This window comes from Cherax quadricarinatus, chromosome 3 (genome assembly GCF_038502225.1).
Source record: "Cherax quadricarinatus isolate ZL_2023a chromosome 3, ASM3850222v1, whole genome shotgun sequence".
NCBI classification, from domain to species: domain Eukaryota; kingdom Metazoa; phylum Arthropoda; class Malacostraca; order Decapoda; family Parastacidae; genus Cherax; species Cherax quadricarinatus.
Window position 1 is genome coordinate 56,772,590 of NC_091294.1, and position 14,387 is coordinate 56,786,976.

General features: G+C 40.4%; 1 protein-coding gene across 3 annotated transcripts in view; it reads right to left on the minus strand.

Annotated features, from left to right (window-relative positions):
- Positions 1 to 14,387, minus strand: part of LOC128705896 (transmembrane channel-like protein 7) — a 738,019-nt gene that overhangs the window by 290,844 nt on the left and 432,788 nt on the right. For all 3 annotated transcript variants that reach the window (XM_070091935.1, XM_070091932.1, XM_070091933.1), the window contains one exon: positions 2,286 to 2,437. In XM_070091935.1, the coding sequence (XP_069948036.1) occupies positions 2,286 to 2,437 (152 nt within the window). The remainder of the gene's footprint in view (positions 1 to 2,285; positions 2,438 to 14,387) is intronic.

Sequence of the window (14,387 nt, forward strand, 5' to 3'; positions counted from 1 at the left end):
GGCACAGTTGACTAATACAAAACATAACAGAAGCTAAAGGTTTTAGGGGAAAATTTATTTTCCGAATGAAGATTGTACAGTAGGACCACCGTACCTGTGGGTCCAATTTCTGCAGTTTCAGTTATCCACAGTTTACCCTGGTTCAAAAATAACCTTTATTTTTGCTTAACCCCTTGAGGGGCCAGACCCCCAATCTGAAAAATGTTCACAGGGTCCAAGAATTTAAAAAAAAAAAAAAAAAAAATCTTATGAAATAGTATATAATTTTTTTCTGAAGGTAATAAAGCAAAAAGTACAAAATTTGATGGAAAAATTACGAAATTACACATATGCGAATTCTGCTGTGTCGACGATATTTATGCATCTGCGATTTTGCCCACTTTGACTCCTATTTTAGTCCAATTAGGTTGTTCCAGTCGACTAAATTCTTAGCTATTTCACTAGTATGCCTTCAATTTTATCAAGTGAGCACAAGAAACCATCCAATCAACTATTTCAACTACCCAATAAAGTGATCAGAAATTGGTAATTTGGCCAATTTCACACAAATTTCAAAATATTCCATTTTTAAATAGGGTCCAGAATAAACAATGCAGGCATTCCTGGTACTAAAATAACATTTCCTCTGTTAATTAGTTACATTTCCAGGCTTTACAGATGAATTCCATTTTAATTTTTTATTCACATAAAGAATTTTCAGTCATACCAAAAAAAAAAAAAAAAAAGATTCCCTGTTATGCAATACTGCAATAATTGTATAAATAATATCAGTTCATTCATGAATGCACAGTAGCCCCACCAGCTGATGTGTATTGGACACGTGATGTGATTTGTTTACTCTTGAACATGGGCAAAAATTGAACATTTCGGCTAATTTGAGCTAAATTTCAAGGTATTTTTATTCAAAAAAAAATCAAAATCATCTCTACTTCTGTAATTCTATCAAACGAGACTAAGAAACTGCGAATGCAACCATAAAAACCATACAAAAATACAACGCAAATTTACTGTTTTAATCCAAAAACATAGTTGTAGTTTTTTCTCATTATCCACTGTGTTCTGCAGGATTTTTTTATATGGTGCACACTTACCACATAGATCTATTCTCTCATATCTATGCAAAAATTTACCACTCACAGCTCATCTAAGTGAGCTGAGCTCATGACATAGAGCTACGGCACTGACCCTGGCTTCAAAGCTGTAGAACTATGGCACAGACCCTCAAGGGGTTAATAATGACACCAAAGTGCAAAAATAGTGATGGTGGCTGTTCTTCAAACCATAAGAAAAGTCGTGAAGTGCTTCTCATTGGTGAAAAAGTGCTAATTCTCGACTTATTGTAAGTATTTTATCAATTAAACTTTATCATAGGTCTTTCTCCTTCTTTCAATGTACCAGCCGTATCCCACCGAGGCAGGGTGGGCCAAAAGGAAAAACGAAAGTTTCTCCTTTTACATTTTGTAATATATACAGAAGGGGTTACTAGCCCCTTGCTCCTGGCATTTTAGTCACCTCTTATGACATCCATGACTTATGGAGGAAGAATTCTGTTCCACCTCCCCATGGAGATAAGTGGAAATAAACAAGAACTAGTAAGAAAAATAGAAGAAAACCCAGAAGGGTGTGTATATATATGCTTATACATGCATGTGTAGTGAGACCTAAATGTAAACAGAAGTAGCAAGACGTACCTGAAATCCTGCATGTTTATGAGACAGAAAAAAGACACCAGCAATCCTACCATCATGTAAAACAATTACAGGTTTTTGTTTTACACTCACCTGGCAGAAAAGTAGAACCTCCCTGGGTGTTTGCTCTCTACCAACCTACTGACTAGGTTTATTATAGGAATGTAAACGAAAAATTACTTAGATATAGGGTTCACCACTATCCATGGTTTTGAGTATCTACAGCATGTCTTGGGACGTATCCCCTTGCAGAAATGGGAGTCCTGCTATATATACTATCTAAGCAGGAATGTGACTCATCTGTTTCGATGTTTCAACAATTATTTACATAGATAATAAATGTTATCTGCGTTCATATTCTAAGTATGGGCACTCCAATGTTTTATAAACCATCTCCAGTAACATTTTATAAGTACACTCTACAGATGTGGATCATTTTCTCTAAATGAACATTCTTAACTTCTTGGGAATAAAAGGAAATCAGGTTTAGTCTGATGAAGGGAAGGGTAGATCCAATTCCTTTGATTAAGAGCCCTTCACTGGCATCAAGGCACCCCTCTCCCTTGAAGGGATATGTTTACAAATAATTTCTCTTACCTTTCTCTTTTTGTTCTTTGTTCCTTTTCATCATTATATCTCTCTGTCTCCAGGTGATCACAGAGTTCATTATATATTGCTTTCTTTTTTATTGATGCTGCTTTGTTATTCTCAATGCAGTAGTCCCAACCACCAAATATTAAATTGCAGTACTAGAATACAAACAAAAAAATATATATATTAACATTTTATATTACAGATCATATTAAAAGATAAAATGTCTAAAAAATAAAAAGGCAAAATGAATAAACTACTGTACTACCATCCTCCCCTCCCTCTCCTCTTTACCAAATTTTCATAAACAACCTGGAAATTCATAAATAAGGAAATGGTAAATTATACAAATAATACAATGAAGAATATAAAATTAAGCCAAAACTATAACCTTCATATGATCTGTCCTCGGGCACACTTGATGCAGCATCTGCAAGTCTCACCCTCTTTACTTACTCTCAACCAACACCAAATCATATGAATACACAGCAAATATCTCAATCTTTTAAATATACAGTGAAAAATTTTCAATATTACTGAAGAACTCTTTACTGATAATGAGCCAAGTTATAACTGTAGCATAAAAGATACAGGAGGAAAATCAGTAATCTTATCAGCTGCAACATGGAGCTGTACAAAAGTATGATGTTGCACAAAAGTGTAGAAGAGAGAAAACTTAGCTGGAGATGCACCATCACATCTGCCAGATGAATACTTGCAATTTATTCCTCACTTAATAAGCAAGTAAGTTTATAATTAACACTACATTACTGCAAATTACTAAAGATTAAAGGAGTATGATACAGGCTGTAAAGGAACATAACTGTATCTCCTCCTCCTCCTCCTTCCTCACACCTTAATTTTACTTTTGTCATCAGTATAGTTTCTCTGATTTCTTATTCTGGAAGTGAATATGTTCAGATATTTGGTAGTAGATTAGTCAGCAGATGGGTTTATGAAGGATGGGGTTAACCATAGAACTGATGAAGGAAAACAGGTGAGTGGTTCATTGAGGTATCCGAGGAGACAAAAAATGTTATCCATGGAGGCAAAGAAGGGAATGTATGAGAGTATAGTGGCACCAGCACTCTTATATGGGCTGTGAATGCTGCAATGAGGAGGAAGCTGGAGGCAGTGGAGATGTCATGCCTAAGGGCAACATGTGGTGTAAATATCATGCAGAGAATTCGTAGTGTGGAAATTAGGAGGTATGGAGATACAAAAACTATTATTTAGAGGGCTGAAGAAGGGTCATTGAGGTGGTTTGGTCATTTGCTAAGCGTGTCCCTACTTACTGATGTTACTTAATTTTCCTTCAGCAGATTCTCTATAATTATTAACTGCTGGGATATCTTTTGTTTCCTTGTCTGAAGACTGACAGGATATAACTATAAAAAAAAAAAGAGAATGTTTCCTGCTCATTATTATTTGGCTGGTCAGATTTAATTTTAAGTGGTCCCAGTGTTAACCCGATCTTTGCCCAGTACACTTGAAACAATCCTTTCAGATTTGTCTTGGATTCACTTGCAACCTTAATTTCATGGCCTTTCTCAAATTTTCTCATTTCTTTTAATCTCAACATTAGTTGTTTAATATATTTATAGATGGGGTTGTAAAAGAAGTGAATGCTAGGGTGTTGGGAAGAGGGGTGGGATTAAATTATGGGGAATCAAATACAAAATGGGAATTGACGCAGTTACTGTTTGCTGATGATACTGTGCTTATGGGAGATTCTATAGAAAAGTTGCAAAGGTTAGTGGATGAGTTTGGGAGTGTGTGTAAAGGTAGAAAGTTGAAAATGAACACAGAAAAGAGTAAGGTGATGAGGGTATCAAATGATTTAAATGAAGAAAAATTGGATATCAAATTGGAGAGGAGTATGGAAGAAGTGAATGTTTTCAGATATTTGGGAGTTGACGTGTCAGCGGATGGATGTATGAAGGATGACGTTAACCACAGAATTGATGAAGGAAAAAAGGTGAGTGGTGCATTGAGGTATATGTGGAGACAGAAAATATTATCTATGGAGGCAAAGAAGGAACTGCATTAAAGTATAGTGGTACCAACACTCCTATATGGGTGTGAAACTTGGGTTGTAAATGCTGCAGCAAGGAGGCAGTGGAGATGTCCTGTCTAAGGGCAATGTGTGTAAATATTATGCAGAGGATTCAATGTGTGGAAATTAGGAGACAGTGTGGAGTTAATAAAAGTATTAGTCAGAGGGCTGACGAGGGGTTGTTGAGGTGGTTTGGTCATTTAGAGAGAATGGATCAAAGTAGAATGACATGGAGAGTGTATAAATATGCAGAGAAAGGAAGGCGGGGTAGGGGTCGTCCTCAAAAAGTTTGGAGGGAGGGGGTAAAGGAGGTTTTGTGGGCAAGGGGCTTGGACCTCCAGCAAGCACGCGTGAGCGTGTTAGATGGGAGTGAATGGAGACGAATTGTATTTGGGACCTGAGGAGCTGTTGGAGTGTGAGCAGGGTAATATTTAGTGAAGGGATTCAGGGAAACCGGTTATTTTTAAATAGCTGGACTTGAGTACTGGAAATGGGAAGTACAATGCCTGCACTTTAAAGGAGGGGCTCGGGATACTGGCAGTTTGGAGGGATATGTTGTGTATCTTTATACGTATATGATTTTAAACTGTTGTGTTCTGGGCACCTCTGCAAAAATGGTGATTATGTGTTGAATGATGATGAAAGTATTTTCTTTTTGGAATTTTTTTTTATTTTTGGGTCACCCTGCCTTGGTGGGAGACCGCCAACGTGTTAAAAAAGAATTAGTATGAACATACTAATCCAGTAGGTGATCCTCTCTTCTTTTCATGTGCATGTAAATATTCCTCTTCTTTTCATTTTAGATAATTTATTTTGGATCTAGTTTCTCTCTGGGAAACATAAGTGCAATAATTTGGGCAGGTTGAAGACTGTTTAAAAGACTGTTATATTGGCAACTGCCTTCATTATTGCTTGTAAAGATCTTTGTTTATAGAATCATTAGCCAGGTAACCCCACATAATATGCTCGACAGGTATTCCTATAGTCAACTATAATCTGGAGAGTGAAAAACTTGGACCTTCATTGAAATTATCCTTATTACCAAACTCCCAGTTAATATTAATGATGATAAATTTGTGATTACTTGTACCAAGGTCTTCTGTGATCTCTAGGAATCTTCTTTTCTTTCAACAAACCAGCCATATCCCACCAAAGCAGGGTGGCCCAAAAAGAAAAACAAAAGTTTCTCTTTTTAACTTAAGTAATGTACAGTATACAGGAGAAGGGCTTACTAGCCCCTTGCTCCCGGCATGTTAGTTGCCTCTTACGGCATGCATGACTTACAGAGGAAAAATTCCGTTCCACTTCCCCATGGAAAATCTCTATGAATATTTACCAATATTTACTAGGATCTCCATGTTCATTAACTCTTGAACTGTTCAAACGTAGATCTACGTTTACGTGCGTAGCACTCCAAAATTAGATCTACGTTTTTTTTTTACATAAGAAAGCATGTAAAATAGAAAGTTTGGAGTGCTACACATGTGAACGTAGATCTACGTTTGAACAGTTTAACCCTTTGACTGTTGCGAGCTCCACTATGAAACTCATTCTTTGTCGCAAAACTTTTGGAAAAAAAAAAAACATTTCTTATGAAATGACAGAGAATCTTTTCCCGATGGTAATGACACCAAAAGTACGAAATTTGGTCAAAAACTCACGGAATTATGCTCCCGCAAAGTTAAGAGGTCTCGGCGACATATACGCATAGGCGATTTCGCTGACTTTGAGCCCTGTTTTTGACCAGTTCCATTGTTTCAGCTGACAAAACTCATAGCTATTTCTTTAGAACTCCATTTTTTCTATCAGTTGAGTACAAGACACCATCCATTTACCGATTTGAACTACCCAATAAAGTGGTCAGAAATTGGCAATTTGGCCAATTTCACACAAAATAAAAAAGATGCCAGTTTCAAAATAGGGTCCAGAATAAACAATGCAGACATTCTTGGCACTAAAATAACATATCCTCTGTTCATTACTCACGTCTCTAGGCCCCTCTTATATTACTATTGCTTATTATTTTGATTGTTTATTCATTCAAAAAATACAAAATTTACCGTTACGCAGACTACTGCATTTTTGTAAAAATGGTATAAATAATATCAGTGCACTAGTGAAAGAATATCTGACTCCCCAGTTGACGTGTATTGGACGTGTGGTGCGATTTGCTTACTCTTGAACATTGGTAAAAATCGAACATTTCCGCTACTTTGAGCTCAATTTCAAGGTCGTTTTCATCGAGAAAGTAATAAAAATCATCTCTATTTCTGTAATATGCTTTCCATTTTATCATGTGAGACCATGAAAATGAGAATACAATGATAAATACTATAAGAAAATACACCTCAAATTCGGTGTTTTAATCCAAAAAAATGGTCAGTTTTTTTTCTCATTATGCACTGTGTGCTGCAGGATTTTTTTTATGTGGTGCACACTGACCACACAGACCCATTCTCTCACATGTGGGCCCACCAGCTTTCTTCTGCTTCATTTGAAGCCGCTAGAATTTACGCGCTTAAATATGTTTGAAACAGTGGCACGCAAGACGTACAGTGGACACTCGCCTAACAATATTAATCCGTTCCTGAGAGCTCAGTGTTAAGCGAAATTATCGTTATGCGAATTAATTTGCCCCATAAGAAATAATGGAAATCAAATTAATCCGTTCCTGACACCCCAAAGTATGAAAAAAAAAAATTTTGCCACATGAAATATTGTTTTAATATACACAAACTGAAGAAGACATGTACAATTACATGACACTTACCTTTATTGAAGATCTGGTGATGATTGATGGGATGGGAGGAGGGGAGTGTGTGGATAGTGTTAATGTTTAGAAGGGGAATCCCTCTCCATTAGGACTTGAGGTGTCAAGTCCTTTTCTGGGGTTACTTCCCTTCTTCTTTTAATGCCACTAGGACCAGCTTGAGAGTCACTGGACCTGTCGCACAACATATCTGTCCATAGAGGCCTGTACCTCCCGTTCCTTTATGACATTCATAGTGTTTCACAACATTGTCAGTGTAATAGTCACCAGCACAGCTTGCAATAGCTGTATGAGGGTGATTTTCATCAAAAGAGGTTTGCACTTTATGCCACACACATTTCCTTAATCTCTGAAGTAGACAATTTCTTCAATTTCTCTATCCCCTCCTCCGGAGCAGTTTCCTCAGGTGTGGCCTCTTGCTGTTGAAGATGATCTTACAGCTCATCAGTGGTTAGTTCTTCATTATCCTCCTCCACCAACTCTTCCACATCCTCCCCACTAACCTCCAACCCCAAGGACTTCCCCAATGCCACAATTGATTCCACAACTGACATAGGCTTCTCAGGGTTAGCCTCAAATCCTTCAAAATCCCTTTTGTCTACACATTCTGGCCACAGTTTCTTCCAAGCAGAGTTCAAGGTCCTCTTAGTCACTTCCTCCCAAGCCTTACCTATAATGTTTACACAACTGAAGATGCTAAAGTGATCTCTCCAAAACTCTCTTAGAGTCAACTGAGTTTCTGAGGTCACTACAAAGCACCTTTCAAACATAGCTTTTGTGTAGAGTTTCTTGAAGTTGGAAATGACCTGCTGGTCCGTGGGCTGCAGGAGAGGAGTGGTATTAGGAGGTAAAAACTTGACCTTAATGAAGCTCATTTCCGCTGAAAGTCGCTCTGCCACATCTGAAGGATGACCAGGAGCATTGCCTAATACCAGGAGGCACTTAAGGTCCAATTTATTTTCCAGGAGGTAATTTTTCACAGTGGGGGGCAAATGCATGGTGTAACCAGTAATAGCAAAGGTCTCTAGTGACCCATGCCTTACTGTTTGCCCTCCACATCACACACAAATTAGCCTTGAGGACATTGTTTTTCCTGAACACTCTGGGAGTTTCAGAGTGATACACCAATAAAGGCTTCACTTTGCAATCACCACTAGCATTAGCACACATCAACAGAGCAAGCCTGTCTTTCATAGGCTTATGTCCTGGGGGTGCCTTTTCCTCCTGAGCAATGTAGGTCCTGCTTGGCATTTTCTTCCAAAACAGGCCTGTTTCGTCACAATTAAACACTTGTTCAGGTTTCAATTCTTCACTGTCTATGTACTCCTTGAATTCCTTCACATATTTTCAGCTGCTTTTTGGTCTGAACTGGCAGCCTCACCATGCCTTATCACACTATGTATTCCACTACGATTCTTAAATCTCTCAAACCAACCTTCGCTGGCCTTAAATTCACTCACATTACTACTAGTTGCTGGCATTTTTCTAATTAAATCCTCATGCAACTTCCTAGCCTTTTCACATATGATCGCTTGAGAGATGCCATCTCCTGATATCTGTTTTTCATTTATCCACACCAATAACTGTCTCTCAACATCTTCTATCACTTGCGATCTCTGTTTTGAAAACAAAGTTGCACCTTTGGCAAGAACAGCTTCCTTGATTGCCATTTTCTTGGCCACAATAATAGCGATGGTTGATTGGGGTTTTGTGTACAACCTGGCCAGCTCGGAGACACACACTCCACTTTCATACTTAGCAATGATCTCTTTCTTCATATCCATAATAATTCTCATCCTTTATGCTGTAGGGTTGGCACTAGAAGCTTTCTTGGGGCCCATGGTGACTTATTTTGCAGGTGTAATCACTAGAAACGCTGTGATAATATGAAATGTTCTGATTGTATGTTTGGATGCGACCACGGTGGCTGGCTTGTAAACACTGGCACCCATGGGACAAGTGAGGCACGCTCAGGCCACATGTGGACACGTCTTGAACAAATCGCGTTGAGCGAATTTTTTAGCGCTAGCCGAGGCAAAATTTTTGCGTTAAAATGTATCGCTAGGCGGATTTAACGTTATGCGATGCGTTCGTTAGGCGAGGGTCCACTGTATATATACGACTGAAACAGTCAAAGGGTAAAGGGTAAAAACCCAGTGAAGCAGTTCATTCCTAATGGTTAGTTACAAAACTGCTTCAAAATGTTTTTTTCTTTCAACACACCGGCCGTATCCCACCAAGGCAGTGTGGCCCAAAAGAAAAAACGAAAGTTTCTCCTTTTACATTTAGCAATATACAGTGAACCCTCGACCAACATTGGCATCGTCTAACGTTAAATCCGACTAGCGATACATTTTAACGCAAAAATTTTGCCTCGACTAGCGCTAAAAAACTTGACCAACGCTCTTCGTTCCGTTCGAGACGCATCCACTTTGTCCTGAGCGCACCTCACTTGTCTCGTGGGTGCCAGTGTTTACAAGCCAGCCAGCCACCACGGTCCCATCCAAACATACAATCGGAACATTTCATATTATCACAGCGTTTGTAGTGATTGCACCTGCAAAATAAGTCACCATGGGCCCCAAGAAAGCTTCTAGTGCCAACCCTACAGCAAAAAGGGTGGGAATTACTATGGATATGAAGAAAGAGATCATTGCTAAATATGAAAGTGGAGTGCGTGTCTCCAAGCTGGCCAGGTTGTACACAAAACCCCAATCAACCATCGCTACTATTGTGGGCAAGAAAACGGCAATCAAGGAAGCTGTTCTTGCCAAAGGTGCAACTTCGTTTTCGAAACTGAGATCGCAAGTGATAGAAGATGTTGAGAGACTGTTATTGGTGTGGATAAACGAAAAACAGATAGCAGGAGATAGCATCTCTCAAGCGATCATATGTGAAAAGGCTAGGAAGTTGCATGACGATTTAATTAAAAAAATGCCAGAAACTAGTGGTGATGTGAGTGAATTTAAGGCCAGCAAAGGTTGGTTTGAGAGGTTTAAGAATCGTAGTGGCATACATAGTGTGATAAGGCATGGTGAGGCTGCCAATTCTGACCACAAAGCGGCTGAAAAATATGTGTAGGAATTCAAGGAGTACATAGACAATGAAGGACTGAAACCTGAACAAGTGTTTAATTGTGATGAAACAGGCCTGTTTTGGAAGAAAATGCCAAGCAGGACCTACATTACTCAGGAGGAAAAGGCACTCCCAGGACATAAGCCTATGAAAGACAGGCTTACTCTTTTATTCTGTGCTAACGCTAGTGGTGGTTGCAAAGTGAAGCTTTCATTGGTGTATCACTCTGAAACTCCCAGTGTGTTCAGGAAAAACAATGTCCTCAAGGCTAATTTGTGTGTGCTGTGGAGGGCAAACAGTAAGGCATGGGTCACTAGGGACTTTTTCTATGACTGGTTACACCATGCATTTGCCCCCACTGTGAAAAATTACCTAATTGAAAAGAAATTAGACTTTAAGTGCCTCCTTGTGTTAGACAATGCTCCTGGTCATCCTTCAGACTTGGCAGAGCAACTTTCTAGGGACATGAGCTTCATTAAGGTCAAGTTTTTGCCTCCTAATACCACTCCTCTCCTGCAGCCCATGGACCAGCAGGTCATTGCAAACTTCAAGAAACTCTACACAAAAGCTATGTTTGAAAGGTGCTTTGTAGTGACCACAGATACTCAATTACTCTAAGAGAGTTTAGGAGAGATCACTTTAGCATCCTCAATTGTGTAAACATTTATAGGTAAGGCTTGGGAGGAAGTGACTAAGAGGTCCTTGAACTCTGCTTGGAAAAAAACTGTGGCCAGAATGTGTAGACAAAAGGGATTTTAAAGGGTTTGAGGCTAACTCTGAGAATCCTATGCCAGTTGAGGAATCCATTGTGGCATTGGGGAAGTCCTTGGGGTTGGAGGTTAGTGGGGAGGATGTGAAAGAGTTGGTGGAGGAGGACAATGAAGAACTAACCACCGATGAGCTGCTAGATCATGTTCAACAGCAAGAGGCCACACCTGAGGAAACTGCTTCGGGGGAGGGGGTAGAGAAATTGAAGAAGTTGCCTACTTCTAAGATTAAGGAAATGTGTGCAATGTGGCTTAAAGTGCAAACCTTTTTTGATGAAAATCACCCTGACACAGCTACTGCAAGCCATGTTGGCGACCTGTACACTGACAATGTTGTGAAACACTTTAGAAATGTCATAAAGGAACGAGAGGTACAGGCCTCTATGGACAGATATGTTGTGCGACAGAGGTCCAGTGACTCTCGAGCTGGTCCTAGTGGCATTAAAAGAAGAAAGGAAGTAACCCCGGAAAAGGACTTGCCACCTCAAGTCCTAATGGAAGGGGATTCCCCTTCTAAACACTAACATCATCAACACTCTCCCCTCCTCCCATCCCATCAATCATCACCAGATCTTAAATAAAGGTAAGTGTCATGTAACTGTGCATGTCTTCTTCAGTTTGTGTGTATTAAAATTAATATTTCACGTGGTAAAAATTTTTTTTTCAATACTTTGGGGTGTCAGGAACGGATTAATTTGATTTCCATTATTTCTTATGGGGAAAATTAACTCGACTAAGGATAATTTCGATTAACGAAGAGCTCTCAGGAACGGATTAATAGCGTTGGTCAAGGGTCCACTGTATACTGAAGAAGGGCTTACTAGCCCCTTGCTCCCGGCATGTTAGTCGCCTCTTATGACATGCATGACTTACAGAGGAAGAATTCCATTCCACTTTCCCATGGAGAATTTCTATGAATATTTACCAATATTTACTAGGATCTCCATGTTCATTAATCCTTAAACTGTTCAAACGTAGATCTACATTTAAGTGTGTAGCGGTCTGAACGTAGATCTATGTTTTTTTACATAAGAAAGCACGTAAAATAGAAAGTTCGGAGTGCTACGCACGTGAACGTAGATCTATATTTAGACAGTTTAACCCTTTCAGGGTCAGCAGGCCCTCTCCCAAACCTGTTCTCATGGTCGGTAAATATTCGAAAAAAAAAATTATTCTTATGAAAAGATATTTTTTTTTTTTGTAAATTTATAGGCTAAAAAAAAATTTTTTGCCAGCAATACTTACCGAGATATGGAGAAGTGAAATTAACAGAAATTGAACCGCATACGGCAACATCGTCGACTGCCGGTCACCCGGGAATAGTTTATTTTGTTTTTCCAAATTTTTTCTTTTGTTTTTCAATATTTTATTTTTTCAAGTAACTTTTATGGCCTCTGAGACCAATATAAAGACTATTTGGTATATATTCACTCATTGTATACTACACAATAACAGCACAAACTTTGCTGTCATTATATTGTTTACAAAACATGTTTATACAAACCAACAATAAAAAATGTTGTTTATTACTATTTTTCTATCATATATATACTCATATAGAGTCACTGGACAGGTTCCTATAACTACAAGAGGTTCTGAAAGCTTGTAGTAGTGTGGGGGGTGGACTTGTAAATGTGCTGAGTCACCAGTGTGTCGTGTGTCACAATGATGCATCATACCACCACTCTTTAACCCTCACTGCCTTCCACAACACATCCCTTCCTCCCCCCACACCTACCTTCCTTCCTTTCCTTCCTTCATTCCATCCTCTCATCTCTTCCTACCTACCTTCCCTCCTCCTTCCTTTCATCTCTTCCTACCTACTTTCCCTCCCTCCTTCCTTCCTTCCCTCCCTCCCTCCTTCCTTCCTTCCCTCCTTCCTTCCTTCCCTCCTTCCCTTCTTCCTTCCTTCCTTCCCTCCCTCATTCCTTCCTTCCCTCCCTCCTTTCCTTCCTTCCCTCCCTCCTTTCCTTCCTTCCTTCCCTCCTTCCTTCCCTCCATCCTTACTTCTCTCCCTCCTTTCTTCTCTCCCTCCTTTCTTCTCTCCCTCCTTTCTTCCCTCCCTCCCTCCCTCCCTCCTTCCTTCCCTCCCTCCTTCCTTCCTTTCCTCCCTCCTTCCTTCATTCCCTCCTTCCTTCCCTCCCTCCTTCCTTCCTTTCCTCCTTCCTTCCTTCATTCCCTCCTTCCTTCCCTTCCTCCTTTCTTCTCTCCCTCCTTTCTTCCCTCCCTCCTTTCTTCCCTCCTTCCTTCCCTCCCTCCTAACTTCCCTCCTTCCTTCCCTTCTTACTTTCTTCCCATCTTCCCTCCCTCCCTCCTTTCCTCCTTCCTTCCTTCATTCCCTCCTTCCTTCCTTCCCTCCCTCCCTCCCTTCTTCCTTTTCCCCTCCTTCCTTCCCTTCTTCCCTCCCTCCTTCCTTCCTTCCCTTCTTCCCTCCCTCCTTCCTTCCTTCCCTTCTTCCCTCCTTCCTTCCTTCCCTTCTTCCTTCCTACCCTCCTTCCCTACCTCCTTTCTTCCTTCCCTCCCTACCTCCTTCCTTCCTTCCCTTCTTCCCTCCCTCCTTCCTTTCTTTCTTCCGTCCCTCCCTCCTTCCTTCCCTCCCTCCTTCCTTCCCTCCCTCCCTCCTTCCTTCCCTCCCTCCTTCCTTCCCTCCCTCCCTCCTTCCTTCCGTCCTTCCCTCCCTCCCTCCTTCCCTCCTTCCTTCTTTCCCTCCTTCCCTCCCTTCTTCCTTCCCTTCTTCCCTCCTTCCCTTCTTCCTTCCTTCCCTCCTCTCCTTCTTCCCTCCCTCCTTCCTTCCTTCCCTTCTTCCCTCCCTCTTTCCTTCCTTCCCTTCGTCCCTCCCTACTTCCTTCCCTCCTTCCTTCCCTCCCTCCTTCCTTCCTTTCCTCCCTCTTTCCTTCCTGCCCTCCTTCCTTCCCTCCCTCCTTCCTTTCCTCCTTCCTTACTCCAAGTAACTTTTCTGGCCTGTGAGACCAATATAAGGTATATTGTATGTATATTCACTCGTTGTCTGCTACACAATAACTGCACAAACAGTCATTATATTGTTTACAAAACATGTTTACACAAACCAACAATAAAAAAATGTTGTTTATTACTATTTTTCTATCACATATATACACATATAAAGTCACTGTACACTTCCCAGAACTGCTACAGCTTCTGTAAAGCTCGTAGTTGTTGTGTGGGGGTAGACTTGTAAATATGCTGAGTCACTGACCTAATTAGTGTCACAAAGACAAATAACATCACCACCCACCACCCTCACTGCCTGTCAACACCCATCCCTTCCTCCCCATCCCACCAACCCACATGGAAATAAGTCACTGTCTAAATTTTGAGAGTTATCCTAGGTTGATGGTCTCCTTCCTTTCTTCCCTCCCTCCTTCCTTCCTTCCTTCCCTCCCTCCTTCCTTCCTTCCCTCCTTCCTTCCTTCCCTCCT